The sequence below is a fragment of the Manis javanica genome, chromosome 2 (assembly GCF_040802235.1).
Source record: "Manis javanica isolate MJ-LG chromosome 2, MJ_LKY, whole genome shotgun sequence".
NCBI lineage: Eukaryota > Metazoa > Chordata > Mammalia > Pholidota > Manidae > Manis > Manis javanica.
In genome coordinates this window covers 106562868-106589504 of record NC_133157.1, presented here as the reverse complement: position 1 = coordinate 106589504, position 26637 = coordinate 106562868, and the positions used below count along the sequence as shown (strand labels likewise).

The 26637-nt window shown below is 44.9% G+C and overlaps 1 protein-coding gene across 20 annotated transcripts in view; it reads left to right on the top strand.

The window, feature by feature from the left end:
• KIAA1217 (KIAA1217 ortholog) overlaps positions 1-26118 on the top strand; it is a 622979-nt gene extending 596861 nt beyond the window's left edge. For 14 of the 20 annotated variants that reach the window (XM_073229082.1, XM_073229077.1, XM_073229080.1 and 11 more), the window contains 12 exons: positions 975-1150; positions 4514-4644; positions 5164-5311; positions 7496-7943; positions 10413-10596; positions 13424-13587; positions 14251-14415; positions 17487-17606; positions 21352-21429; positions 21534-23135; positions 23659-23781; positions 24492-26118. In XM_073229082.1, coding sequence (XP_073085183.1) covers positions 975-1150; positions 4514-4644; positions 5164-5311; positions 7496-7943; positions 10413-10596; positions 13424-13587; positions 14251-14415; positions 17487-17606; positions 21352-21429; positions 21534-23135; positions 23659-23781; positions 24492-24983 — 3831 coding nt within the window. In that variant the 3' untranslated portion in view covers positions 24984-26118. The remainder of the gene's footprint in view (positions 1-974; positions 1151-4513; positions 4645-5163; positions 5312-7495; positions 7944-10412; positions 10597-13423; positions 13588-14250; positions 14416-17486; positions 17607-21351; positions 21430-21533; positions 23136-23658; positions 23782-24491) is intronic. The other 6 variants (XM_073229079.1, XM_073229086.1, XM_073229095.1 and 3 more) reach the window with 4 other exon arrangements.
• The last annotated feature ends 519 nt before the right edge of the window (positions 26119-26637 follow it).

The following is a 26637-nucleotide window of genomic DNA, read 5'->3' as shown; positions in this document are numbered from 1 at the left end:
CCATTGATAGATGAACAGCTAAAGAACCTATGGTGTGTGCATGTGAGTGTGTGTGTGTGCAATGGAATATCGTTCAGCCATAAAAACGAATGAAATCTTGCCATTTGTGACAATATGGAAGGTTATCAAGGGCATAATGCTAAGTGAAATAAGTTAGAAAGAAAGACAAATACCATACGATCTCACTTAAATGTGGAATCTAAAAAACAACAGAAAGACAAGCTCATAGATACAGAGCACAATTGGTGGTTGCCAGGGTTGGGGAGAAATGGGCAAAAGGGGTCGAAAAGTTAAGAAAAAGCTTTTAAGATATAAAAAGCCAAATAGTATGGGTACTTCAGGTGCCACAATAGGAATAGGCTAGTGAAGGCAGGAAGAAATATTTGGTTCAGGAACTACCTCTCCTATCATTACAGATCTCCTAACAGCATAAACCATATTCCCAAAAATTCCACTCTTGCACAAAGAGCAAGTGATGTCAAGATCACATGAGATCAAGGAGGGAGGGCAGGTAGGGCCAAGGGTTCTGCAATGGCACAGCTTCAGTTCTGGGTTCCAGTTCAGGAGTAGTAAATTATGACCAGGCATCACCTACAGATCTATAAAACCATTTAAAGAAAAATTTTTTTGAAGAATGCTTGGCTCTAAAGCCGTTCCACTAGCCATTCCCCTCAAAAACATGCCCTTGAGAGTTCATGCCCATTGTCCATGATGAACTGACCAGAGCTTAGAAGGGATCCTGTTTTTCATAGACACAGACTTGAAAGACTGGGTGTCAGTTAACAGCTAAAACTCAGATGTTGGATGAAGAAGCAATATTACATAGTGTCTTAGCTCCCTTTCTTTTCTCATTGAAATGAGTATTCAGCTGCGGGGCTGTTAATCCAAACCCACTTCTGAAGACTGCCAGGCATTCAGTTGCCAGGATGTCAGTCAAACAGACCCAATGGAGGTTGATTTCTTTTGTTTAACAGCTGCAGAACCAGGAGCTGCTGAGGGCAATGATGAAGAAGGCTGAGCTGGAAATCAGTGGCAAAGTGATTGAGACAATGAAGAGACTGGAAGATCCTGTACAGCGACAGCGTGTCCTGGTGGAACAGGAGAGACAGAAATACTTGCATGAAGAGGAGAGGATTGTCAGGAAGTTATGGTGAGTGCCCGTCACTTGGTCCATGGTTAACTGGTAAACCTGAAGAGCAGACCTGCCTTTGCCAACCAGGAGGCCCTTCCTAGATGGTGTTCCCTCTCTCTCTATTGAGCACCCACTGTGTACAAGTTCAAGTTCTGCTGGTTATGGATGTCCATGGACACTTAGCACCCCTTCACCCAGCCCTATGCAATTCCAACCACCCTGGAGGACCAAGCTAGGTTACTGGAAAGCTGGAGCATCACACTCTTTGCTAAGGCTCAGCAACACATAAATATAAAAGGAGCAAATGTTAAAACCCAGTGATAAATGGGAAATCTGCATTTAATCTCAATCAATTAAAAGTAATAGCCAAAAATCACTGTGTTAAAATCATCTTCCTATTACTCATCTGTAGTTAAAATCACAGGAGACTTTAAATGTAAAACAGGTCTGATCCAGACTGAAAAATGCTTCCTTGAATGTTACCAATCTTGAATGAAGTTCTTATGGAAAGCATCTATCACGTCCCACCATTGAAAATGAGCAGAGTTTTATTACTCCCGCTGCTCCCCGTCACTAGTGCAGGCTAATTCTTTTATGTTAATGTATGTTTTGTTATGCAACAAAAATTTATCATAGAACTGCTTCACCTTTTAGTATAACAAATAGTCATTTTGGTGGATTCTTCTAGCATTGGTAATTCTCTTGTTTCTTGGAAATCTTAAATCTCCCAAATTGGGATTGTAAGGCAGCAACTTTCAAATTTTTCTCATGAGCAGAACCACCAAAGTCTCCTTGAAGGAAAGTCTTGCTTTCTACCACCAGATATTTGAGCTGTAGCTTTTATCACCTCTGATGTCAATCCAGTGTGTCTAATTAAAATTAGAATATCCCTCTCAGCAGTCTAGAGGGGGAAAAAAATCAATTCAAGTTATTGTTTTCTGAAAAAAATTAAATTTGACCACCGTTCATTAACATTTGAAAGTAGCTTCTAAAATTTTATTTAGCTCATGCATTTATGGACAGCTAATCACCCACTGTGAGGTAAGAAGGCTATTATTTGTCTGAAATGTTTTTGTGACAGCCTCATTGTCTAAAACTAAGTCTTAAGAGTCTTCTTGAAAATGTCTTTAAAAATACATAGCTTTTTAATAATATTTTTATAAATTTTCCAATTAAATTATGAAAAAGTAAATTTCCTTCTTTTAAAAATTATGTTTATTGGTTAGCTGAGATAAACTCTTGCTTCTGACCTAGAAGAGGCATCTTTAATCTCAATAACATCCTGAGATGTGTAGCCCGGCATAATAATGAGATAGGAGAAGAAATGGATCCAACATACTGGGAGGACTTTGTCTAGGGCTTTGGGGACAGCCACATGGAGTAAGACAGGCCCAGGGCGGCTGGGCTTCAGCCATCACCTCTGTGAACACCTGGTGTTCTTTTGAGCAGAGTTTACATCTCAAAGGTCATATTGATGCCTGTGGCCTTGAAAATTTATTTTCAGCCTTCATTTTAGCTCTGTGGTCTCTTTTATTTTGAATAGATACATTTCATCTGCATGCTTTATGTATAGTAGATATCATAAATATGAACATAAGTGACATTGTCATGTATGACTACATCAGTACACATTTGTGTATGTTCCATAGCCAACAAAGGAAAAGCTATGACATTTAAGGGTCTCCTGTATGCAGGGTTATGAAATCCTAGAGACACATTGTGTAGAGGCGATTAAAATAGAATTTTAGGCAGACTGACTTCGGGTCAGATGACAGCTCCCTGGGGTATTAATTGCATCCTGGCAGGCTTGTGGATTGTTAATGGAACCATGACAACATCTGGGTCTCAGCTCTTCCATCAAAGCTTGGACACACTGGACAGTGTGTCCCTCCTACGCATTAAAGTAAGTCTGTTTGGTTGTGAAATGGCTCCATTATTAGACTCTTAGGAGACAGAGCACACATTCTCCCCACTCAGGGATGCAGTAGCTATAGAGTTTCCTGTGAGTGGGTTCCCCTAGCAGTATGTAATTGTCCACAGTTTGTAAATAAGGACAATGAGCAGATGAGGCTTCCCGTTTGGGTCCTGAAGGTGCATCATTTCATCTGAAGGGATCATTGGCAATTTTGGTCCAGTGTCCATAACCGAAGGAAAGGCATCACCAAAAACTCTACCCCACTTCTTCAAGGTAGATTTATCCGTTGTTTACCCCAGGGTCCTTGTTGGACATACGCATCCCTCCCAAGGCTGCCAAGACATCCATTACTCCATCCTCTTGCCCGCCTAGTAGGATGGGTCTTGGCGGGCCATGTTTCCAGGTCCCGTGCCTGCCTGCCCTTTGCTCTGCCGGCTCTGAGCAGGGCTCTGGCTGGTGCAATAGCTGTTCACTTTCTGCCACCTAGTGGTGATTCGTCTCACACTTCTTTTCGTCTGTTACTTAGGAGGTTTTCTGCTGGATTTACAGGCAAACTGAAATGATGCATGTGTTTGGGATGGGTTAATAATGTGTCCAGAAGACAGGATGCTGCTGTTGGTTTGTTCATTTGGTTGGTTGGCTTTGGGACGTGGAAGACCTTAACTTAGATCCACTGGAACTGGCAGTACCCTAAAGGATGTGTATATGTCTGTCCATCTGTCTCTCTCATACACACATACCCCAGAAATCAGATCTGTGATCATTTTTTTCTCTTTGTAGCTTAGAAAGAAAGTCAGTCCTTATGATGGGACAATCACATAAGCCAGAGGTTCTCATTCAGGGGCAAGTTAGCCCCCTTCCCCACCCCCAGGGCATTTGCCAATATCTAGAGACATTCATGCTTGCCACAAGTTCAGGGAGGCAGGTGGCTTCCTGGCTTCTAGTGGGTAGAGAGCAGGGGTGCTGCTAAACACCGCACCATGCACAGGATGCCCCACAGCAGATACATATCTGGCCCAAAATGTCAAGTCCCAGCGTGGAAAGCCTGCGATAAACCATCCGGCTCTGCATCTTGCTCTCCCACATGGGCACTCTCTCTCTCCCTCCCGCTCTCGCTCTCGCCCTCTCTGTCCTCTGTCATGTCATGCAGTGCACATGTCCCTCCCTTGCTTGGCATCAGCCCCCCTGAGAATGCAGCATGGGCTCTTTGTCGGCCATGCCCCCTCTTCCCTCGGCCAGCCTGGACTTCCCCATGAACGGGCCTGGGAGAGCCTCCCTGCACCTGCCTTACACTTCAGCAATACCCTTGGAGCCAAACCAAGCTATTCTTCTAAGATGTACTCCCATCATCTCATGGAAGGGGGCGGGGCTGGGGCACCATGCACAGTGGGAGTCTCCAGTGAGCGCCTGTCCTTTTGGGGGACCTCAGTGTTCATGTCCGTCTGCTGGTCTCCTCGCTCCCCCAGTGAGCTGGAGGACTTCGTTGAAGACCTGAAGAAGGACTCCATATCGCCTAGCCGAGTGGTTACTCTAAAAGACGTGGAAGATGGGGCCTTCCTCCTACGGCAAGTGGGTGAAGCTGTAGCTACCCTGAAAGGTGAGCTTTCTCGCCCAAGGGAGACGTGTAACATGCGTTTCCTGAGATGTTTGAAAATTTGTCACATAACCAAGGATTCATGCACTCCTGTGCCAAGTATTCCTCGGACTCCTACCTGGGCCGGGCGCTATCCTAGGTACTTAAATGACATCTCTGAACAAGGTAGGCTAAGGTCCCTGTCTTCCTGGAGCTTGCGTTTTCATGGGTGCTGTAAGGTTTAGGACTAAGTGAGACTAGTGATCATTTCTCTCCGCCGGCCTCTCACCATGTGCCAGGGCACCCATGCCAAATTCATGAAACACGACCCAAAGGGACAATTGGCCTTGTCCCAAATACACAGAGAGGAAGTGAGGCCTGGAGGAGCTTTGCCCTTTTGCCCATGGTCAGTTTAAACCCAAATCTGTCTAACAGTCCTCTGCCTCCTGGACATGTGTGGGTCCCAGTGTGGCTGGTGGGGGGATGGCGGGTTGATGTTCTGGCTTTTTCTCCTATGACTCACCAGCTGCTCTTGGCCCGCAGGGGAGTTTCCAACCTTACAAAACAAGATGCGCGCCATCCTGCGCATAGAGGTGGAGGCCGTGCGGTTTCTAAAGGAGGAGCCGCACCGGCTGGACAGTCTCCTGCAGAGGGTTCGGAGCATGACTGACACGTTGACCGTGCTGCGGAGGTAACCGGCCGCCGGAGCACAGCAGGCGTGGGGGGCACGCGGGGAAGGTTGGCGGCTATGATTTGGACTCCCCGGCTCCTCTGTGCTCCTGGGACCTGTCTCCATGTCGCCATGATCACTCCATACTTCCGGTATCCTGAGAAGAGATGGAAACTCTTCCCACCATAAACATCCTGTTGTGTATCTCTTAGGTCCTGGTTCCTCCAGTAGGCTGCATTTGGCACATCCTGGGGCTTAGAATTCATAAATCAGCAAACACTTCCTAAAAGTCACTGGAAGGTGGTTCTTTTTTCATAACATTTTGTAGTGGAAGAATGGATCAAAATATTTTATTAGCTCCCTTCACTTCAGAGGTATAGATTATTTCAGTTAGAATAAATGAGTGGGCATAAATAAAGCTGCCTTTTAATTACCTATGTAAAGGGTGTCTGAGCGATTGTTGGTCCCACCTAGAACTGAGAAAGGAACCCCTTGAGTGGCATGGGCCAACCACCCTGACCAAGGATGTGCTCGCCCATAAATAAAGGTCAAGCAGAAGAAAGAAATCACTGCCTCACCCACAGCTGTTACCAAGGCCCAGTCATAAAGTGCTGACATATACACAGTCAGGATTTGTGTTACCGGAAGCACCTTTATAAATGATACCTCATAACACTGTCTACTCTATTTTGGGGTGACAATTAGGTCTTTTTCTTCTCAACACAATCATAACAATAGCTTACATCTATAAGCACTTTCTGTGTATTAGGCACCAAACTAAGCCCTTTACAAATATTAGCTCCTTTGGTCATAATAAAAAACCCTACAGGGCAGGCACTGTTGTTCCCACTGTGTAGGTAGAATCTGAGGTTGGGGTGGGTTCACTGCAGGTACGAGGCTGGGCTACCTATAGATAGGAACCCACAATTCAACCAGAGCTGCTTTGATCTCACAGCCAGGCAGTCAGGAATATTTAGATATTCTGTCTGCTCCAGGCCTGGTGTTGGGTGTTAAAAATATAATAAGACTAATAGAATCTCTGCCCTTATAAAACTTCCTCTCTTGCATGGAAAATGGACACAGCTACTAAAAATGAATGACTTCCCAACAGTGGCAGACTCTGAGTTTTCAGTTTTTTACTAGAACTAGAAAACTGCAGAGACACATTACCTTCAAATTTTATACCAGGTTTGAAAGCAGGTCACAAACAGAAGTAGTGTATATGGAACTTTCTCGGGAGAATTTCAATAGCTAACTGCAGTCATTTGATCAGATTTGTAAGATAAATATATTAAACATGTAGTTGACTTTTAGACAAATTATTGGCCACAAGGAACATGTGAGATTTTTCTAGTTACAAATGACCTCAAGGAAGAGCCTCTTTTGAGATGAAAACACTACAAAGGTCTGTAGAATTGCCTGCCTAAGTTGCAGGATACCAAAGGAATTCTGATTGAAATAGAAGCCTCCCCCTACACAGACCACACCTGACTGAGTACAGGAAGAAATTGTACCTGAATTACATTTTCTCATACGTTCACTCATTTTAAACTGCTCCAGTGAACTTTTTCTGGCAGGAGGACAAAGACCTGTTAAAAGAATTCTTCAGTAAGCTCTTACCTAAATGCCGTAACCCATCCACGAAGCCTAAAACAAACCATCCTTATTAAGGGGACAAACAGAGCACGCTAGCATTCTCTCTGCTCTTCCCAAAAAAACAATGAAAAGAAAATGTTAGAGTAGAGTGGTGAAGCAGAAGGAATTGGAATATAAACTGCCCTCCCAAGGTGTTTGGCAGTGAGCAAAGAAGAGATGGGGAGTTTGGGAAGCTTTGGGGTTAGAACTTAGTATCTTTGAGAGCTGTCTAGGTCAAGACCAGGTGGAGGTGGCACTGTCTAGACTCATGTTCACTTTCCGCCACAGTCTCAGTGCAGCAGTGCTGCTGGGAAGGGAAAGGCAGGCCGTCTCCCTGGGGAAGGACGGTGGGAGCAGCTGCCAGAGATAACTAGGGGGCAATTCAAAGGTTTGGGGAAGTTGCTATGGAAACTCTCAACCCTGAGCTGCTACTCCAGGTTTTAGAATGTCTTAATTTTGCAACAAATCATGCCCAGCTGTGAGATGACACAGCATTCAAGTTACCATAACAATATAATGCAAGTTACCCTCTTGACAAAAGTTCATGCTTCTGTACCTGGTTTCTTCCAGACATGTCACCGATGGGCTCTTGAAAGGTACAGATGCAGCCCAGGCTGCACAGTATGTCGCCATGGAAAAGGCCACCACTGCAGAAGCCCTGAAGAGCCAGGAGGAGGCACCCCACAGTGCCGGCCGGCCCCTCCCCGGCACGGGAGTCCCTGGGGACATGAAGTCGGAAGTGGTGCCCTTGACCGTTCACCAGGCACAGAGCTCCCCCGTGGTCATGCAGCCATCCCAGCTGTCTTCCAGCCTGCTGAGCCCTGCCCCGCACTTGTCGGGGGGGACTGGTGCTCACCCCGCCAGCCCTGCAGCCGTCGCACAGGAGGGGACCTCAGCTATGCAGCCCACACAGGCTCCGCAGTCTCCTCAAATGCCAATGAACGGCTCGGCCATGCAGAGCTTGTTCATTGAGGAAATCCACAGTGTGAGCGCCAAGAACAGGGCAGTGTCTATTGAGGTAGAGTCCTGTTTCCATTTCTTTGTAACCCTGTAAAGGAGTGGAACACACACAGTCCTTTCCCTCAAAGACCTTCCTGTCTCATTGTAGAGATAATGCATGTGTGTCAAAGACATAATTTCATCATGCATCTATTCTGTACATATATACACACTAGATAGATTTTTAGAACTGTGAATGGGTTTCAGTGCCAGATTAAGAGAAAGGTCATGAGATTTCAGAGGAGGGTGAAGCACCCTTCCCTGTAGGAAGTTGGGCAGTGTCGTGCTGGTAAACACCACCAGCTCTCCAGTGGGAAAAGCCCTCATCTGTAGCATTTGCTCATTTCTGGGGAGCCAAGACTCCCCACGGTGGCTGGTTTTGACTCGCAACATGACATCGCTTAGCATCACCATTTGGAGGAAGCATGGCGTTCGCTCTCTCCAGCCAGTGTGTGTCGGCTCAAACATAGCACTGGTGAATGCAGACCCAGGGAGGGCTTGCCACTGACTGAAAAATAAACAGAATCTGGGTGAGCCGAAGAAGGCAAGGAGGGCATTCTAGGACAGAGGGATGCCAGAGCAAAGGCTAAGACGGTCAAGAGTAAGAAAGGGAGGTAAGCCTTGTCAAACAGGCTGAACCTTGATTTAGCAGAGCTTGAAAACCAGTAGGAATGTCTAAAGTTTTCTGTGTAGGTATCCAGGAAATGCCACAGCTTGGACCAGTGATAAAAAATGGCATCTTCAGAAAACAAATCTGAAAGAGTATGCAGAACTGATTGAGGTGATGGGTCTAGAATTAAGGGTGCTGGATGGGAAGTTAGTACAACAGTCTCCCGATGCAGGGGGAGGCAGTCAAAATGGAAAGAGAAACTAGGTCTCAAGGTCACACAATTTAGAGAGAAAACATCCTGTGTTTTTATATATTCTCTCTATTGGAGCCGGTGAAACAAAACAAATATTTTGTTTCCCCAACGTTCTCTTTCCACCTGCCCTTCACTGGTCACTGCATCCCCAGCAACCTGGCACTAATCATTCCTGCCTTGCCTACAAGTCAGCAGTGGGTAAGTCAGGTTCTGAGAGGAGGTGGCCTCGTAAAACGGCGAAGGCTACAGTCATGGCAACTGGGCCTCTGAACGTGAGGCAGCTTCTCTAGGCTCCAAAGCCAGTGGCTGTGCCCCTGATCCAAGTCAGCCCATTCCCGAAATGCCGATGACAGGAGGGGGTGGAAATGGGATTGGCTGGCAATGGTTCTGTCATGTCATGCTGAAAGGCGCAGGGGAGAAATGAAACACATTTCCTCCTGAGAGTGAGTGGATTTTCCACTCTGCACATCTCCATGTTTAAAAGGTGTCAGTAGGATGACTACTGGATAACTCTTTTGTTTAACAAATATCTACTGAGAACCCACTGGGTGTAGTTAGCATTGCTGAGCATGTCTTTTAAGCTTTGATGGGGGACTTATGAGTCATCCGAAAATGTCTTCAGCCTTACTGCCAGCTCTGCCTCTGACGAATGACATGAGCTTCATTGATTCAGCAGATACTACTGAGCCCCACCATGCACCAGGCCCGCAGAGGCTCTGCAGTAGGCAGTAAACAGAAGAGACAAAGGCCATGTCTGAGAAACTTAGCTGCTTGTAGGGAGAAACAGAGAACCAGTATATGCCAGATGATAACAAATGCTAGGAAGGAAAAATAAAGGAGGGTCAGGATGGTGGTGGGGCTGTTACTATATAGAGTGAGTCCTGGCACACTCCGTACCTCCCCAGCCCCCACTGTTCTCAAGTGTAAAGTGTGTTGGTAAAATGATTTCCAAGGTCTTTTCAATGCTTACATTATGGGGTTCCATTAATCCTGGTGCTAATTTCCACTCTGCCCTCCTAGAATGATTAACGTACCATCTCAAAATACAGGAAAATATCCTTTTCAAAATGTGCAGGTCTTTTAAAGTACATTTATGTATTTCTCCCCATTATAGAACTTGATGGAGCATAGAGGTCTTCTAAATAACCTCCCACTGTATAAGTAAGAAAATTTGACCCAGAGGTCACAGAGCAATTCTTTGATAGAAGTAGGATTTTGTTTCTGTTTGTTTGAACATCTCCCCTCCAATAAAAAGTCACTTTTGAAAATAAAACCTTGGTTATGGGATACAAACCTTTGGAAGCATACCTCTGTGTCCCTTTTTATTAGTATTGGTAGGAGTATGTTTTAAGTGCTCAGTAGTAATTGAATGAATGAATTTGGGTCTCTGAGTTCGCTTTCTATGAATGAATATCACTTGGGCTGAACAGCAGCTCCTTTTGCAGACTATTGCGGCAGATGGCACAGGGGTTGGGTTTGTCTGAAGCGTCACAGAAGGAAACCAGAGCATCATTTTACCAACACTTTGTGTTTCACTTCCTCCTACCCTGGTGTGAAATCTCCAAACAGTTCATTAGCTTTTTCCCTCTGCTTTTTAAATTTTCTTCACATGCTATTTCCCTTAGAGAGCAGAAAGGAAATGGGAAGAGAAAAGGCAAAATTTGGACCACTATAACGGGAAAGAGTTTGAGAAGCTACTAGAAGAAGCTCAGGCCAATATCATGAAGTCAATTCCAAACCTGGAGATGCCACCAGCCTCAGGCCCACAGCCAAAGGGTGATGCTCCCGCGGACAAGCTGGAATTTTCCGGTAAGGTCCTCAAATTGCTGGCTGCCCCCAGTCAGTGTGCTGTCACCCCCTTGAGCACGTGCTGGCCAGTGGAACCAGTCTCTCACTTCTTAAGAGTCCTGGGAAATTTTTACACTGGGAGAACAAATCCACAGGTGCCTAGATTCTCCCTTCTGCTTTTTAACTATAAGCAATGACAGGAAACTGTTCTGTGTTAGATACTAGAACAATGCCCAATAAGGTAAAATTTAGATTCCCAACTCCTGCATTTCCTCTGAATTGATGACACTTCACAGCACCAGCTGGGAGAATAAGAGGCCCGCATTTAAATTAGAGCTTTTCATATGCTGCAGAAAGAAAATGCCAGCTTTTATGTGCTCCCAGGAAGATATTACATGGTAAGGCAAAATTGCAATATTTTAATCAAAATTATTAGACTGTATATTTAGCCAACTAAACTATGGAAGTTAAGCATCAGTGTGTCAATAAGAATATAAAACCTACTGTATCTCCTGCCAAGTACAAACCATGTGCCTTACTCTGATCTTAGAATTATGCACAAAGACATTATTTTACCTGCAGCGCAGTGTCTCTCAGAGCCACATTCAATGAGGCCTCTTCCAATAACTAAAATTAATTTGAAAAAGAATCACCATCTTGCCTTGCATGTCAAGGAACATGAAAGTGGATACAATTTATAACCATTATAACAGTCGTCCCAGGTTCTCATTCCCCGAAAACTGCTCTGGAATCCTACTTACTGAAGCTCTTCCCCTGAGACCCTGCTGTTTTTACCTCCCTCCCCTTCTGCCAACTGTGTCTGGCTTCTCTAGGGACCCTGGAAGGTGGGGCAGCAAATGCCAGGAGAGGGAAGGGCCCTGGAAACAGCAGCCTGCTCTCCCAAAGATGGCTTTTCTCCAAAGTTCCCATGGAGAATGTCTGATGGGTAAAATGACCTGTCTCATTATGTTTCTATCTGGCCTAATTCAGTTCTCCTCAGTATTAATTTTCTCACATAGGCCTTTGATGTTTTGTAATTATAAATAAATTATCATCATTCCTTCTCATGATTGTACAACAAAATAACATTCCACTTTGGCAACTTACCTCATTTGGACTTTTTATTCTTTCAGACTTTAAGGCTCTACATAGTTATTTTTTAAATTATTCCCCAAAGTATTTTTTATTCAGCTAAAATGTTCTTACTGCTTTTGTTTTCTTTTTTAATACATGGTCTTATTTCTTGTCTGAAAGATTTCACTAGTGTACAAGCCACTACATTGCTTAAGGGTATCATCTGTTACCTGTAAATGCCGGTTTCTACCATGTTTATTTATTTGGCATGGATGGTATTGTTATTATTTATTTTTGTTTACTGAGGTAAAATCCTAAGCATAGGGTTTTAATTTATTTCCTCTTGGGTGAGTTGTCTGATTACTTAAATAATGAGGAGATGGAGAGCTCTCAAAAATCAATGGAAAATGTGGGGGATTGTGGCCTCAGTCCGTGTTAAAGACAAATTATTCACCAAGGCATTTGTTAACACAGCAAAGATGTCACTCAAGACTATTGGTATGGGGGAGAGAAATTGTACTCAGCTCTGAAGATAACAAATCAAGAGAAGGGGATTGCTGCTTACCTGACTTAGCTGGATTCTTTGCTAAAACTGGGCTGAGCAGTGCCAGGCCAAGGCCTGGTGGTGAAGGGACCCGAGGAAGCCCAGCTGAACTGGCCAAGGAGGGGGATTTTGGCATTACTCATGAGAGGAGAGAGCCTGGCTGGAGCCAGCCGGCCTGTGCCAGGCCCTGTAGGGACCCACAAAGCCGAGGTGGCCATCCCAAGGAACCAGCCAAATAGCCTGCAGCTGAGCACCCTTGTGTAGGCAGCAGGCACCGTGCAGATCACCATGGCATTTCACCCTGGCGACTTACCCACATCTCTTACAACTTTAAAAACTGCTCAAGCCACTCCTCTAAACAACCCGTCTAGGTGGCTCACAAAAGAGAAACGCACTCGTAAGGGGTCACACTATGCCCTGGGGAGAGCTGGGACAGGCCAGGTAGCTGGAAGCTCCAGCCCTGACTTCTGGGTTCTACTGCTTCAGCGGGCGCTTAGGTTAGTAAACATAAGTGAGGAATGTTGGTAAACGGCAGGGATGAGGTTGTTTGGGTTTTCATTAAAAAATGCCTTTTCTAAGGAACACTGAGCAGATGTCTGCATCTCCTACCCTTTCATGTCAGTATACTCATTTATAATTCTCTAATTTCTGTGAGCAATGAACCTTTTCCACCCACATAATCATGATCAAAAATCTACTTCTCCCCTGACTTGATTTCCAGTTCCCGTCTGCCTTCCACTGTACTGTTAACACCCCTAGCGCAAATCCCTCCTGCTAACACTGTCTTTCAGACCTGAGAGGGATGAAGGCGTTGGAGGCCATGCAGGGTGCTCCGGGTTTGCCTTCAGCCTCTGTAATCTCTCATCTCTCCAAGTAATACTCAGCTTTTTGTTTAATAACAATAACTGATATTTGTGTAGCATTTACAGTAAGCCAGTAAGCACTATGTTAAATGTTTTATGGCTAATTGGTCATTTGAGCTTTATAGCATCCATATTATTATAATACCCATTTAGCAGATGAAAAACTGAGGCAGAGAGATTAATTAACATGCACAGGGTCTTTCTAGGATTTCAAGCCAGTTGGGCTTCAGGGTCTATACCATTAATCATGGCACTAGGAGAGAATAGAGAAATGTTTTAAGTCAGAATGCATTGAGCTTATAAAAATACACTGCTCTGGACCTTATCTTGCAAAGAGATTATTCTGTAATGACACACTGTTTTCCAGAAGACTCTCCAAATTCAGAACAGGACTTGGACAAGCTGGGGGCTAAATCGCCCCCTCCTCCTCCCCCACCCCCAAGACGGAGTTACCTGCCCGGATCGGGGCTCACCACCACGAGGTCCGGCGATGTGGTCTACACCAGTAGGAAGGAGAACACCGTTGCTAAGGTCTGATGGGTTACGCTCTAGTAAAGTGGTCTCTGGGCTCAAATCACAGGTCTTCTCTATCCTCATTAGAACATAAAATGTGGTAAGCAGAGTAGAGAATGCATTAAACTAGATCACCAGGAAGCACCAAAGACTGGAAAATGCCAGCTGGTGTTACTGGACTAGACTCAGTGGCACGAGTTTTGTTCATCCCCACTTGACTTTCAGCTGCAGCAGTGTTAAATGCAAATCACCAGCTCCTTTCCCCAGAAAGGCATCCTAAGATTGAAAACAGGGATAAGAGGGGAATCAAAAGAAAGGTAACTGAGATTAGCTAACACAGTGGCAGGAGTCCACACAGAAAGATGTTCCACAAGTGTTAGCTTCCACTTAACTTGGCAGTTTCGTCTTTTGTGTTAAATGCAAAATACAATTTCCAAGGAGATGTCGTAAGGGAGGGGCTTTCGTTAAGGCACTGAATGTTGAGGAGTCATAATTTTATTATAATTCTTTTATCCATCCACCAAATGACAGCTTGCGCAAACAAAAACTCAAACTAGACTCATTAGAGCCTTTCAGCTTTTTCGAAGAGCCAGGAAGCCGATGTACCAGGCAGTGAGGGAATACGTGTCCTGTGGCCAGCACAGGTGTTAAGCCACTGTCTGTGGTTTGACTCTCCCATAGGCGAGCAGTGAAGATGCTGGACCAAGTTCACAGGCTCGAGCCACAAAATGTCCAGCAGAGGAGCCTGCATCAGCCTGGACTCCACCCCCACCACCAGTTATAGCCTCCTCCTCAAAGGATGAAGAGGAGGAGGAAGAAGGAGACAAAATAATGGCAGAACTCCAGGTATGTGGAAGAGGTGACTGACTATGGCTCCGTCCCATCCCATCTCGGCCTCTCTGGCCACGCCTCTCCCAGGTTCATTAGCTAGAGCAGGCTGGCAAGGCGCCCCGGGGACCTGGGCCCTGGCAGTTGCGTCTTCTGGCCCGGGCCTCTCTTGTCCAACGTGGCACCAAACTAGGTCCTCAGGGCGCCTCTGAGATGTGTGTCAGGAGTGACCCTTTCACAAAACAGCTCAGGAAGTTTATACAAAAAATTGTAAGCTTTCCTAGCTCTGGCTGGTAGGATTTACTTTCTTTCAGTCTGGTTAGAAGTTGGGTTAGAAATACCATTCACCATCTTGTCTTGATAAGGACTGATTAAAGCCCAAGTCAGGGTTGGCTCGAGTACTTAGAATGACTGACCTTGAGTCATGAGACCTCCTGCCCTCTATACCACGTTCCTATACAGTGTCTGTGTCATCTTTTCAACTATCCTGAAAAGCTGAATAATCATATTTCCCATTTTCCTTGGCCTATTTGAGAAATAATACTTTATTTATTATTTTTAGGTTTTTATTTTTTAATTAATAGAAACAGTCCACTCCTAGGATTAAGGATAGGGTACAGGAGCTGTGCTGAAAGCTGATTCCACATTCCAGTCATGGATATGAACCTGCCCTAGGTGAATGTTCTAAGAACTTGTCTGACTGTAGATAAGATACGCCATTCCTGACCAGTGTCCATTCTTAGAATATTTCCTCTTGGCCCATGCTTACTGTAGAGTTTTGTTGCCCTTCAGTCAGACCACACCTCCTTATGGCTCCATAACACATTGCCTCTTCACCAGTGTGCCAGTGGCTTTCTGCAGACCCATGGGTCTACATGCTTCCTTTGAAGTAGGGAAAATGTTCAGACCGTGCCATTCCCCCCACAGCTGTTCTGCTTTGCTTTCCATGGTAGCAACTTCCAAAGTAACTTCCAGGGCTGCTTGGGTTTTACAGAGGTACTGGCTCATTGTCACATGTGCAACCCCTTCTGAGCCTCATGGAAACTCACAGACTGGCCTGAAACATCCCCTTCACCAGCACATTATTGACAGGTTTTAGAATGTTTGGAAAATTTCATTCACAGGAGCCATAGATTTATAAAGTCAGTGACTCATAAAATAGTTGAGTGCATGAAGAAATCCATCACTCAGTTATCCCATGAGGATGTCTGGCTAATGACAGTGGCATGACAAGGCTGCTTGTTGGGGATTAGTGTTTGTCCTAAAATGTGTGGGCAGATTCTGGGGCCATTGTTAAAGCATCTGCCCCAAAGTTACAGTGTGACTTAATCATGGCCCAGTTTGGTTGAAGAGGATGACAAAGCAGTAGATAATTTTAAATCTGTGCACAGTGATCACTGCTACTCAGAGAAGTATAGACTCCTAAACTTGTGAGAAATTCTGCCCTGGCCGCCTAAGAGAAGTCATGTATTTGTTCAGCCTCTCACCTGAGACTGTTCCCTTCCACTGAAGTCTAAATATCCTTGATGCTTTCTTTGACTGAATGCTTTACAAAGGGTGGATTATCTAGCTTCTTGTTACATTATTGGTCATTAGGTAACAGTGGCAAATGAACTGGTCTAACCCTAATTCAACCAAACCTAGTTAGTCCCCTTGCTGTGGTAAGGACCCTGCCTGTTGCTTCAGAAAGTGGGCCAAGGGCCAGTGGCTGAGCCACTTCCTTGTCTTCTGCAGGCTGTGGAGTTAGATTCCCCCAGAGGCAGGACAAGGAACAGGTGCAGCCCCTGCGTATACCTGTGGAACAGTTTGCCTGTTCTGTGTCACCAGGCAACAGAAGAAACCACAGGCTCCAAAGTGCAGGGTCTAACAGCCCAAGGGAGATGGCCACTGGCCTGAATAAGCAGAGCCCTGGGCGCCTCCAGGCCAGCCAGTCGTGGGGTGTCTCAGGGGCACAAGGAGGGAGCCAGTGTGACAGGAAGAGGGAGCAAGCGGGGTAGCAGGAAGAGCAGCTGGCAGGGTCGCTGGCGGCAGCACCGTCTGTGCGTTGGGACCCGTGCTGAATGGTCCCTGGAGAGGTCATGGCTTATCCTTCTGCTGGCAGAGTTATTTCCAAGTGACAGTATTTAACACTAAGAAAATGGGAGGCAATTATTTGAGATGATTCATTTAAATAAGCAGTCTTTAGTCCTAGCTGTGCATTAGGATTACTGGGGAGTTTTTAAAAAGTCCTCTAGCTCAGAGGCTCTTACTTAATTATCCTCTGGGGGAGGTCTGGGCAACAGTATATCTTTTTAACTGGGCGATACGTAGCCTGGTAGAGAACCACTGATTTCAAGAGGCTTGAGTGTTTGGGTCCTCCACTCCCTGCTTTCACCACCATGCTGCTCCTCCCCACTGCCCTGTAGACAAAGCCTATGCTCTCCCTCCAGGAGCTGGCCAGCCTCGCACAGTGTTCACGTGAGCCGGCAGGGCCGTGGCCGCGGTCATGAGCTTTCAGAGACCAGTCTGCAGGGCCCAGGCATCTCCTAGCTCACTCAGAGCCCCACGAGTGTTAATGAGCCTCACTTTATTCTAAATGAGCTTCAGAACACCTCAAAGCACAGGAGAACCTGCTACTATGGCAGACAATGAATTGGTAAGGTTACCTTCATTTTAAGGTTTAAAGGTTTACATTATCTTGTGCAATTTCTCCATACCCCCAATAAAACTGGTAAAAAATAATAAGAGAAAAGAAACAGCTTCTTGTTTTAACTCATTTACATATTCAACATTTTTTAAAGGTCAGAGCCCTACTAAGTGCAAACCAGATTCACCCCAGATGGGAAGAAAGGCTGTCCTTTTCTAGGGCTCTGTCCTTGATCATGGTGTGGCTCAGAACAGAAGGAGGACTTTGCCCCGGGCTCAGCATTGAGCTCTAGGGGCCTGAGGGGAAACGGAGAGCTAGTTTTCAAGGTGCTGCTTCCCTGGCCCTGGCGTGACCTGCATGCAGGACCCGGCTGAGGTCTCCACGCCCCTGGGCTCCCCGTGTGTTCTCTTCTCCTTCCTCCCCCAACCCGATCCCTGTTAACCTCAGTATTTTAATTCCTTAGGCATTCCAGAAGTGTTCCTTTATGGATGTAAATGCAAACAGTCATGCTGAGCAGTCCCGGGCTGATAGTCAAGTTAAAGACTCTAGGCCGGGGGCCACGGTCCCACCCAAGGAGAAGAAGGTAACGTGGCAGTTATGTGTTTGCCACGCAGTCGGATGGCCTTCTTTCCCTGCTGAAACTAACACACTCCTGCGCTTGTCCCGTGCTCTCTTTTCTTCTCTCCCCTTTTTTTGTTAAACTACTGGAGACAGCTTTCAGTGTAATCAGAGACACCTGGCTCAGGTTTCAATGTCAATTCTATGTTCCCTTGCACAGCATACTACAGTACATGCAGAACCTAGGCCTTATCTTCCCAAACTAATGAGTACATACCCGTCAAGGTTTTTCTAGAACAACTGTAGAAAATAACAGAAATATCAACTGAGTATGTAGCACTTTTTCTCATCTTTAACATGTTTTCTGGACCAAAAGCATCTACATTAAAAGTAGGTGAAGGCCTTAGTCTGTAGGAAGCAAATGCATGGCAGAGCTGTATACCTGACACCACCCACATGTACTCGTGGACACCTACACATGTGTATTTACACACATGTTCAAGGATTTAAGATGGAATTTTTGTCAAGTATTACAAATTTCTCAAAGTCTACCTTCCAAGTTAGTAAGTTCCATATAGTTTTGGTGCTAATATACACTGTGGCATTCTAATGGCTTCAAAACAGATGTCCTGGCTCTGAAATAAAGTCGGTTGTCATTATAGAAGTGCTTTATGGAAACGAACATTAGCCTGGGTGTTTGAATTTTTAACTTTTGAAGTTAGATCTAGAGCTTTGATGACTTCTGGATATAGAGCCATCATATTTGAATGAGGCCTCTGTCTAAATTTCAGGACAAATAGCTTATCATTGACTGACTTAAGTCCTAACATTTTTTGCATTTTTTGCAAGAACTTGTAATTCAGAATTCAAAGGTTCTAGGTTCCCTTAAAGCCAAACAGATAGAAAGCCCAACACCTACTCCAAGTGGATACATCCTTCTGTGTGTAAGTAAGCTCAGTGAGGGAGATGCAGGATCACAAAATCAGAGAGCAGTTCTAACACAGCCCTTCAAGAGACGGAGTCCTGGGACATTTAGCTCCCAGCCCATGAAGCCTGCCAAGGGGAGCGGCCTGCTCCTCCCTGGCTCCAGGCCACTGGGGGGCCCTCGTGTAAACCATGTCTGCCACGTACTGCCATGTGACACCGTTATGCTGCAGGAAGTCTCTCTACGTACCGGGGAACATGATGAGATTATTGTTGGTAAATCTTTCCTATGAAGAAAACCTTCTAATAATTGGACTGAAACCCATGACATTACATTGGATGTATTGCATTTTCAGCCTGTGGTATTTTTTATGTGGCCTTATTAAAACCAACTCATGGAAGACCATATCCTGAGTGACATGGCATACACTCAGGCCCATGTGACTTTCTGTCTGAAACACTGGGGCCTGAGAACTTCTTTAAGTTCCCTCTAAAGACAGTCATCACCTCACTGTAGAATTTTCTAATTAGCTGAAACATTGCATGAGATTTCTTGCCCTGCCATTAGAAATCTATATCCCATCTATCTCATTTATCTTGATCAAGAGTCCATCAGCTAAAATGTACGTCTGTATGGAGAGCCCCACACTGGGTTTAATCACAGGTGTTTTTCTGGATAATTATGCACAGTAGACTGATCAATTTCATAATAACCGTGAGTGTCAGACTTGTCCCCCAATTTTTGTCATTATTCCTGGGCTCTTCACCTACTCTTCAAGAGCTCAGATGTTTCTCAGAATTGTTCCCCTGTCGCCGTGGACCGCTAGCCTGGTACTTCACTTTCATGCAATTTGCCTGTAGCTCTGTCTCTAATTTTGGTTTATTGCCCATGTGCATATTGAACCTGCCTCACAAGTGGTCTGAACAGCCTAAGTCTTGGGGCCTATAAACAGATATTACTGAGGCATGATGACCTTTCATGTAAAGTTTTGACTCTCTAAGAACTAAGAAACCATTATGAGATTACATGACAATTGTGACCCTGGATAAAGTCACCGTGGATAAAGTCAGTGCATTTTCAATACATTCATTGTTTTTTCTACCCTAGTGGCAACGTAATAGGTCATATAAAACTGATGCTTGACATCTTTGTCTTGGTGACTTTCCATGGACATACTCCCACTGCTACATATAAAATCCATGTATCGCTCGGTGACATTTGAAGTATTTCATGATGGGTATGGTGTGGGCCCTCGACCAGTCAGCACAGATGCTGGCCCTAAGCCCCAGGACATGGGCCAGCGGAACGGCAACCGTGCTGGCCTTATCTTTGGATTATATGCCAACTCCTTCTTTGCTTCAAGGGTAAATTCTCACTTAGGTCCTAATGTGATATGCGAACTCCAATTTTGGAGTGCAAGCCTTAAACTGAAACCTTATTTATTTTTCTTCTTAAAACTTCTCACTTTATGTGTTTGTTGTTTGGTAATCTAAAATCCCACCAAGATATCAAATTGTTCTACTGCAGCAGCTGAATCAGGGTGCTTGCCTGGGGGCCTTCTGGGGATGAGGGGAAGCTTGGTGGCAAATACACCTCGCATCCTGTGCGGTGTATCTGTGTGATTAACACTGACTCTGCTGTTTGTGTGTTAGCCCTTGAATGTGTATGAACCTCTTTTCCATTTTTAACAGGGCAGTAGAATTTCTCTGGGTTGGCTCTGGAGGGGCCTGAGTTATCGTGCCCTGTTCAGTTGCTGTGGCTTTAATCATACAGCCTCCCTGGGACTGTGTCCCACCCTGCTGTAATCAGCCCTTCCTCTTGGGGTCTGCAGCAAGACGGCAACAAGGCCTTGGAAGCAAGCTGGCCCCTGTTAGCACTGGGGCAGGGCCCAGGCTGCTGATACACGCGTGCCGGGAAAGGTCCTGCTTTCCAGCAAGACACCCACTATGCCTGGTCCTCACTGGATTTTTATAGGCTGCACCTTGCTGAGAACCCCAGAAGGGTGGGTATCTTCTCTCTGTATCAGAGAGTACAGAGAATAAATGCTGGATTGTAACGTCACAGTCCCCGTTTTAGCCCCAATATCTGTTCTGTAAATGTTTAGACAGTATGTTGGCAGCATTATCATTCTGAATTTGGACTTGATTGTTATGGCTCTTACTAGTTTGAAGATTATTTTGACACTTGACTTAGCAAGTACGAACTACAAGTACACTTTCAATCTGTCATTTGACCAAGGGAAAATAATGTCTTTTTCATCTCAAAGTACCACACCCAACCAACACAGAGCCCTTATTGGACAATATCCATTAAAAAAAGAGAAGTAGAACTGAAGTAACTAGCTGGAAGGGACGTGAAAAATCTCTTGGTCTATTTCCTCAGTTTATAAGCAAGAAAAGTAAAACGACTTGCCCAAAGTAACACAGTTGACTGGCAGATCTGCATTAGAATCAGAATCTTCTGCCTGCTGATAAACTGGGCTTTCTCCAATGCTACGCCGCTCTCCTGGTTTTAGAATCTACTAAACTCACAATCAGATGTTGGAAAGAGAACGTGTTGGTACAGAATCAATCCCTTTAGTCTCTTAACTGCTCCCCCACAGAACTTGAGATAGTTGGAATATCTTCCTAATTGAGGTTTTCATCTTGTGCAAACACAGGGCATTTTTGGAAGTTGGAGAACAAAGCAGCCCAAGGTAAACAGAGCTGTAGGCTTTGGACTGATGCATAACAAATGTGCTTGGCCCACGTGTCTTGGAAGTATAATTACAGGAACAATTTAGTTTTAGTCCACTTTGGGGGGAATGTGGTTTTGTGGAGTAACATGTCCTACACTATTCTACCAGAATTTGGAATTTTTCCATGAAGACATACGGAAATCTGATGTTGAATATGAAAATGGCCCCCCTATGGAATCCCGAAAGGTGAGTTAGATCTGTGTTCCAACCGATACCTTGCAGATTACCTTCCTTCGAAGATCCATTTCTAATTAATGTGTGTGGCTTCCCTCCTCCACTCTCCCTCTCAGGTCACTGCAGGAGCTCTAACACCTAATGACCATCCCAAGTGGGAGACAGGAATGGAGAATAGTATTTCTGAGGCTTTAAGAACATCTGAATATAAAACTGACACGTTCATGAAGGAAACTTCCATATCCACTAAGAGTGCACTTAGAGACAGTAGAAACTCTTCCCAGAAAAATGTGTCTAAGGTCCACTCCTGTTTCTCTGGCATTAGTTCCTTAGAAGATGAAATAAATAAAGGACCTAAATTCTCGGGACTACAGTACACTGTATCTGACCCTGAGAATCAGAAGATGAGTTATGGAAAGATGAAGGAGATGAGTCACCAAGGACAAGAAAATACAGATAAAAGCCACCTTCTCTCTCCCACTACATCAAGTGAACTGAGTGCTTGTCATTTCAGAACTCCAGACCAAGAGGTTCCCATGACAGAGTTGGGCCACGTTGTTCTGAGACCCAAGGGAGCTAGGCATGCTAATGTGAACCCCAGTGAGGATGGAGGATCAACACCGAGTTCTCCCACAGGAGAAAATGCAGCCACTGACAACATTGCCTTTATGATTACCAAAACTGCGGTCCAGGTCCTCTCCAGTGGGGAGGTCCGCGATATCGTGAGCAAAAAGGGAGAGGACGTACAGACAGTTAATATTGATGCTAAAAAAGAGACAGCCTCTCAGCCAGAAGGGACTGAAAACGAAGAGCCCGTTGTATGCCTGGACAAGAAACCAGTTATTATCATTTTTGACGAACCCATGGACATCCGGTCTGCATATAAGAGACTTTCAACCATATTTGAGGAATGCGATGAGGAATTAGAGAGAATGATGACTGAAGAAAAGATAGAGGAGGAGGAAGAGGAGGAAAATGGAGATCCTGGGGTCCAGAATAACATTTCCCACGAGTTGCCCAAGAAAAGTGCATTGGGCAGCCCAGGGTTAGGACAGCAGGCCGAGAGTCAAATACAGCCACACCTCCCTTCTACAGAGACTGGAGCAGCAGGAGGCCATGCAATAAATGAAACTAAACTGAGCAAGTTCAGCCAAGCGGATGTCCCAAGTTCAGAAAGCAAGTGTGATGTGACAGATGACCAATTTGAAAGCCCCAAGAAAAGGTTTAAATTCAAGTTCCCTAAGAAGCAGCTTGCAGCTCTCACTCAGGCCATCCGCACGGGCACCAAGACAGGGAGGAAGACTTTGCAGGTGGTGGTCTACGAAGAGGAGGAAGAGGACGGCACTTTGAAGCAGCACAAAGAAGCCAAGCGATTCGAAATTACCAGGTCTCAACCTGAAGAGCCCCCAAAAAATATGCTTAGGAGAGAAGAGCAGCCCAGTCTGGAGAGCACATCTCTGATTTCAAGAACTGATGAAATCAGGAAAAATACCTACCGAACATTGGACAGCCTGGAGCAGACCATCAAGCAGCTTGAAACCACCATCAGTGAAATGAGTCCAAAAGGCCTAGCTGATACCTCAGGCTCTTTCAACAGAGATTCTGTTGCCAGCCCGCCCCATGTAGCCCAGGAGGCCTCTCCCCGATCCTTGCTAGTCCTGGACGAAGCTCCCACTGCCCCAGAGCCCCCCTCATCAATACCGTCAGCTACACATAAGGTATCTGGGTCTGGTGGAAAATGAGAACATGCAGCTGCTTTCTTAAATCTGCCATAATCACGATCGGCAAAAGGTGTCTTGTGATTTACTTGCTTCCTTTCAGGTGGCTTTTTTTTTTCTTTTTTGGTCTATTCGTCACAATAGCTTTCTCTCACACTTTCTCCCTCACCTTCAATACAGCGACAACTAGGAAACTAGGTGTCTAACAGCTAATCAATTCTATGTTTACCTGTGTTGCTGGTTGGTGTTGGGTACAAGCAAGGATGTGGGTCAGCCATTTGCTGTTGAAGTGATTGCTCTGACACTCACATTAAAATCTGTTTGATCAGTAGTGGAGCAGTTTATTCTGTTTGAGTCTTTGAATTAACCCCGATGGTGTGTCCTGATGTCCGTCTCCTAGATCTGTCCTGCATGTAGGGCTGCAGCTTCTCACACAGAGCTTCTCTGCACAGCGGGTCAGCCTTGCCAATAATGTACTCACAGACTTCTCTTTCTCTTCCTCCCTTGCTGCTGCTTCCCATAGGGCCCCGGGGGGACCCCACAGACGAGCAGGATGCCAGTCCCCATGAGCTCCAAGAGCAGACCTGGAAGCCTGGACAAACCTGGCAAGCAGTCCAAACTGCAGGATCCCCGCCAATATCGTCAGGTAGTTTTACCTTAAACCCAATTTTGGATGGACACTATTGCAGTTAAGAAGCAAGTTACTGACTTAGTTTATACCAAATATTGCATTTTCTTCATAAGATACGGTTTACATAGACATCCTGGATCTGGGGGCATGAAGAAAGTCTAAAAATCTTTGTGGAACTTTTCACCACGCTTTTGCATGCTTGCAATAAAACATCTTTGACTTTGTGACTCCAGAGTTGAAATGCTAACACAAGGGGCCAGGCCAGCTGGCTGTTCTCTGGTGAATGTAGTGGTTCATCCAGCACACCTTGGGACGCCCAAACAGACACACCCGTTGTTGACCTGTCCTGAAAAGTCCCCAGTACTAACGCCCACGGTGACTGCATCGCATTAGACGCACATTAACTCTCCAGTACGGTGACCCCCAACCCCAGAGCGCCCCAGATGCATGGCCGAACTGGCAGCCAGTGGTGGCAGCGGGATGATGTGCCTGTCTCACGACACCACTCTGCCTTTTTCCCATTCCGCACACCCTCCGCTCTGTACTTCGGGGGCTTCCACCAGGTCCAGTACAGCACAACAAGACTTAGCTCAGGCCTTGAACTGGTTTGGTTTGGTTTGGTTTCTTTTACTGAGTAATTCTCAGAAGGGCTATGTTGCCAGACCCTGTGGGTTGACGTGTTACCAGCTTTCTGACAAACTGTCTCCCGCCATCTTTATTTGCAGGCTAATGGAAGTGCTAAGAAAGCTGGTGGGGACTGTAAGCCTACTTTCCCCTCCTTACCTGCTTCTAAGATTCCAGCCCTTTCTCCCAGCTCTGGGAAAAGCAGTTCTCTGCCCTCTTCTAGTGGTGACGGCTCTAACTTCCCTAATCCACCTGCTACTAAACCGTCGGTCACTTCTAATCCTCTCAGCCCCCAAACAGGACGATCTGCTCCCTCTGCCTCCCTCATCCCCTCTGTCTCTAATGGCTCTTTAAAGTTTCAGAGCCCCACTCACACAGGTAAAGGTCACCACCTTTCATTCTCACTGCAGACTCCAAACGGCCGAGCGGCCCCTCCCTCCTCCTCCTGCCCACCCTCCCCTGCCTCCCCCACGTCCCTGAATCAAGGTGCAAAGAGCGTCAGGACCATCCACACTCCTGGCCTCACCAGCTACAAGGCACAGAATGGAAGTCCGAGCAAAGCCGCCCCTCCCACAGCAAAGGAAACCTCTTAAAGGCCAAATCCTATTAGGCACAAGTTGGAGTTACATTTTAAAACAAAAATTCTTAAGTCTTCAACAACAGTTTTCACAAGAGAATGTAACATATTGCTATACTGTTTGAGGCTTAACGCTAAGTATGTGCTAAATACTGAAGAATAGATTCAGTAAAGCTTGTTTGTTTTTTCACCTTGATGTTGTAAAATTACATGGTGTTTACTGTCTATATTCAATACCTGTTAGGTGAAGTAAGCATGTGTTACGAAAAGAGGATGGGAAGAAGAAAGCGTGCGTAAGAGACAGAAAAAAATGTATTCAGCATGTAAAACATGTATGATTCCAGAATTTTAGTATGTTTTGTATAAAAATATTTTTCATTACAGAGATTAGAAGTGAACAGAGAAATGCACAAGTGTGACTATACAAATTGTAAAGCAGATACTATAGTATTTCTTTTTATTTTAGTGTTATTCAGCTTTATTACAGATTTCTATTTTTGTCAAAACTTCATGGTTCCTTTTGAGATCTTTTCTGCCAAAACATTTTGATACTATAGCATTGTACATTTGAAAGTAGCATGCTAGACAGTAAGTCAGTGAACTTCTACACAAGCCAACATGCAGAGGCATATGTAGAAGGCAATTTACCAAACCTATTGCACTGCCATGAAAATGATGTATAATAATTTGCCAGCCCAAGCAAGCCACTTTTCTTTGCTTTTTGTTCTTTCTTTCTTTTTCCTTTTTAACATATTGGGATTCTCTAGTTGTTTTCTTTGCAGTATCTAGACCCTTCCTTTGTTTCTGATACCTGGTAACCCACACTATTGCATTGTGGATTTTCAAATGTACACTTCTGTACGGTTCTGTAAACTGATAAACTTTTGTAAATATATAAATAGACATAAAAAATACTGTATGTGACAGCACACAGAGTAGTTTTCCCACACCAAAGTTAATTTTTATGCATGCTTTAAAAATATATATTGGGATGGGCAGAAATGGGACTCCCCATACAATTTTAAAAAGTAACAAGTTTGCACAGCTAGAGTGTTTTTGTAAATAAATGTATTTGTATAACACAGTCATGTAATATACAGAACTATAAGCAGAGACTTTGCAAAACTAAATAAAGGGATGCATGCTTATTATTTTTTGTACTTTGTCCCTCTAACTGCTTCCTAGTCGAAGAACACACATAATTATTACCACATTAAATGGTTTGGCTTTCAGGGCATTATAAGTAACATGTCACCAGATACAAACTGGTTTTCTGAAAGCTTTACTTCCTGAAAAGTCTGGGGTGACTCATGGTGAGCTCCTTGTAAATTCATTGCAAGCGTGGTGCTTCTAATGTAAGCAGCTGACTCTCTTCTCTGTGGCTTATCAAGGTATGGCAAACAGACAGCAAACCGGGACATGGAGTTGCCATGTTCATTTAACAGAGGGGCTCTTAGTACTTTACTTTTTAAATTTCCAGTGGAGGTAAAGTACATCTTTATCACTAGGACTTCTTTGAGTTTCTCAGTTTTAAGGAATACTGTTGGCCTAGAGGGAAATAGGCTAACATTGCTATATGTATTCATTTTGAAAATAGGGAGAAAAGTTAGTGAAAATAATACCAAGATTATGAACTGACTACAAGAACAGTCTCAGGAACCTGCTTAACA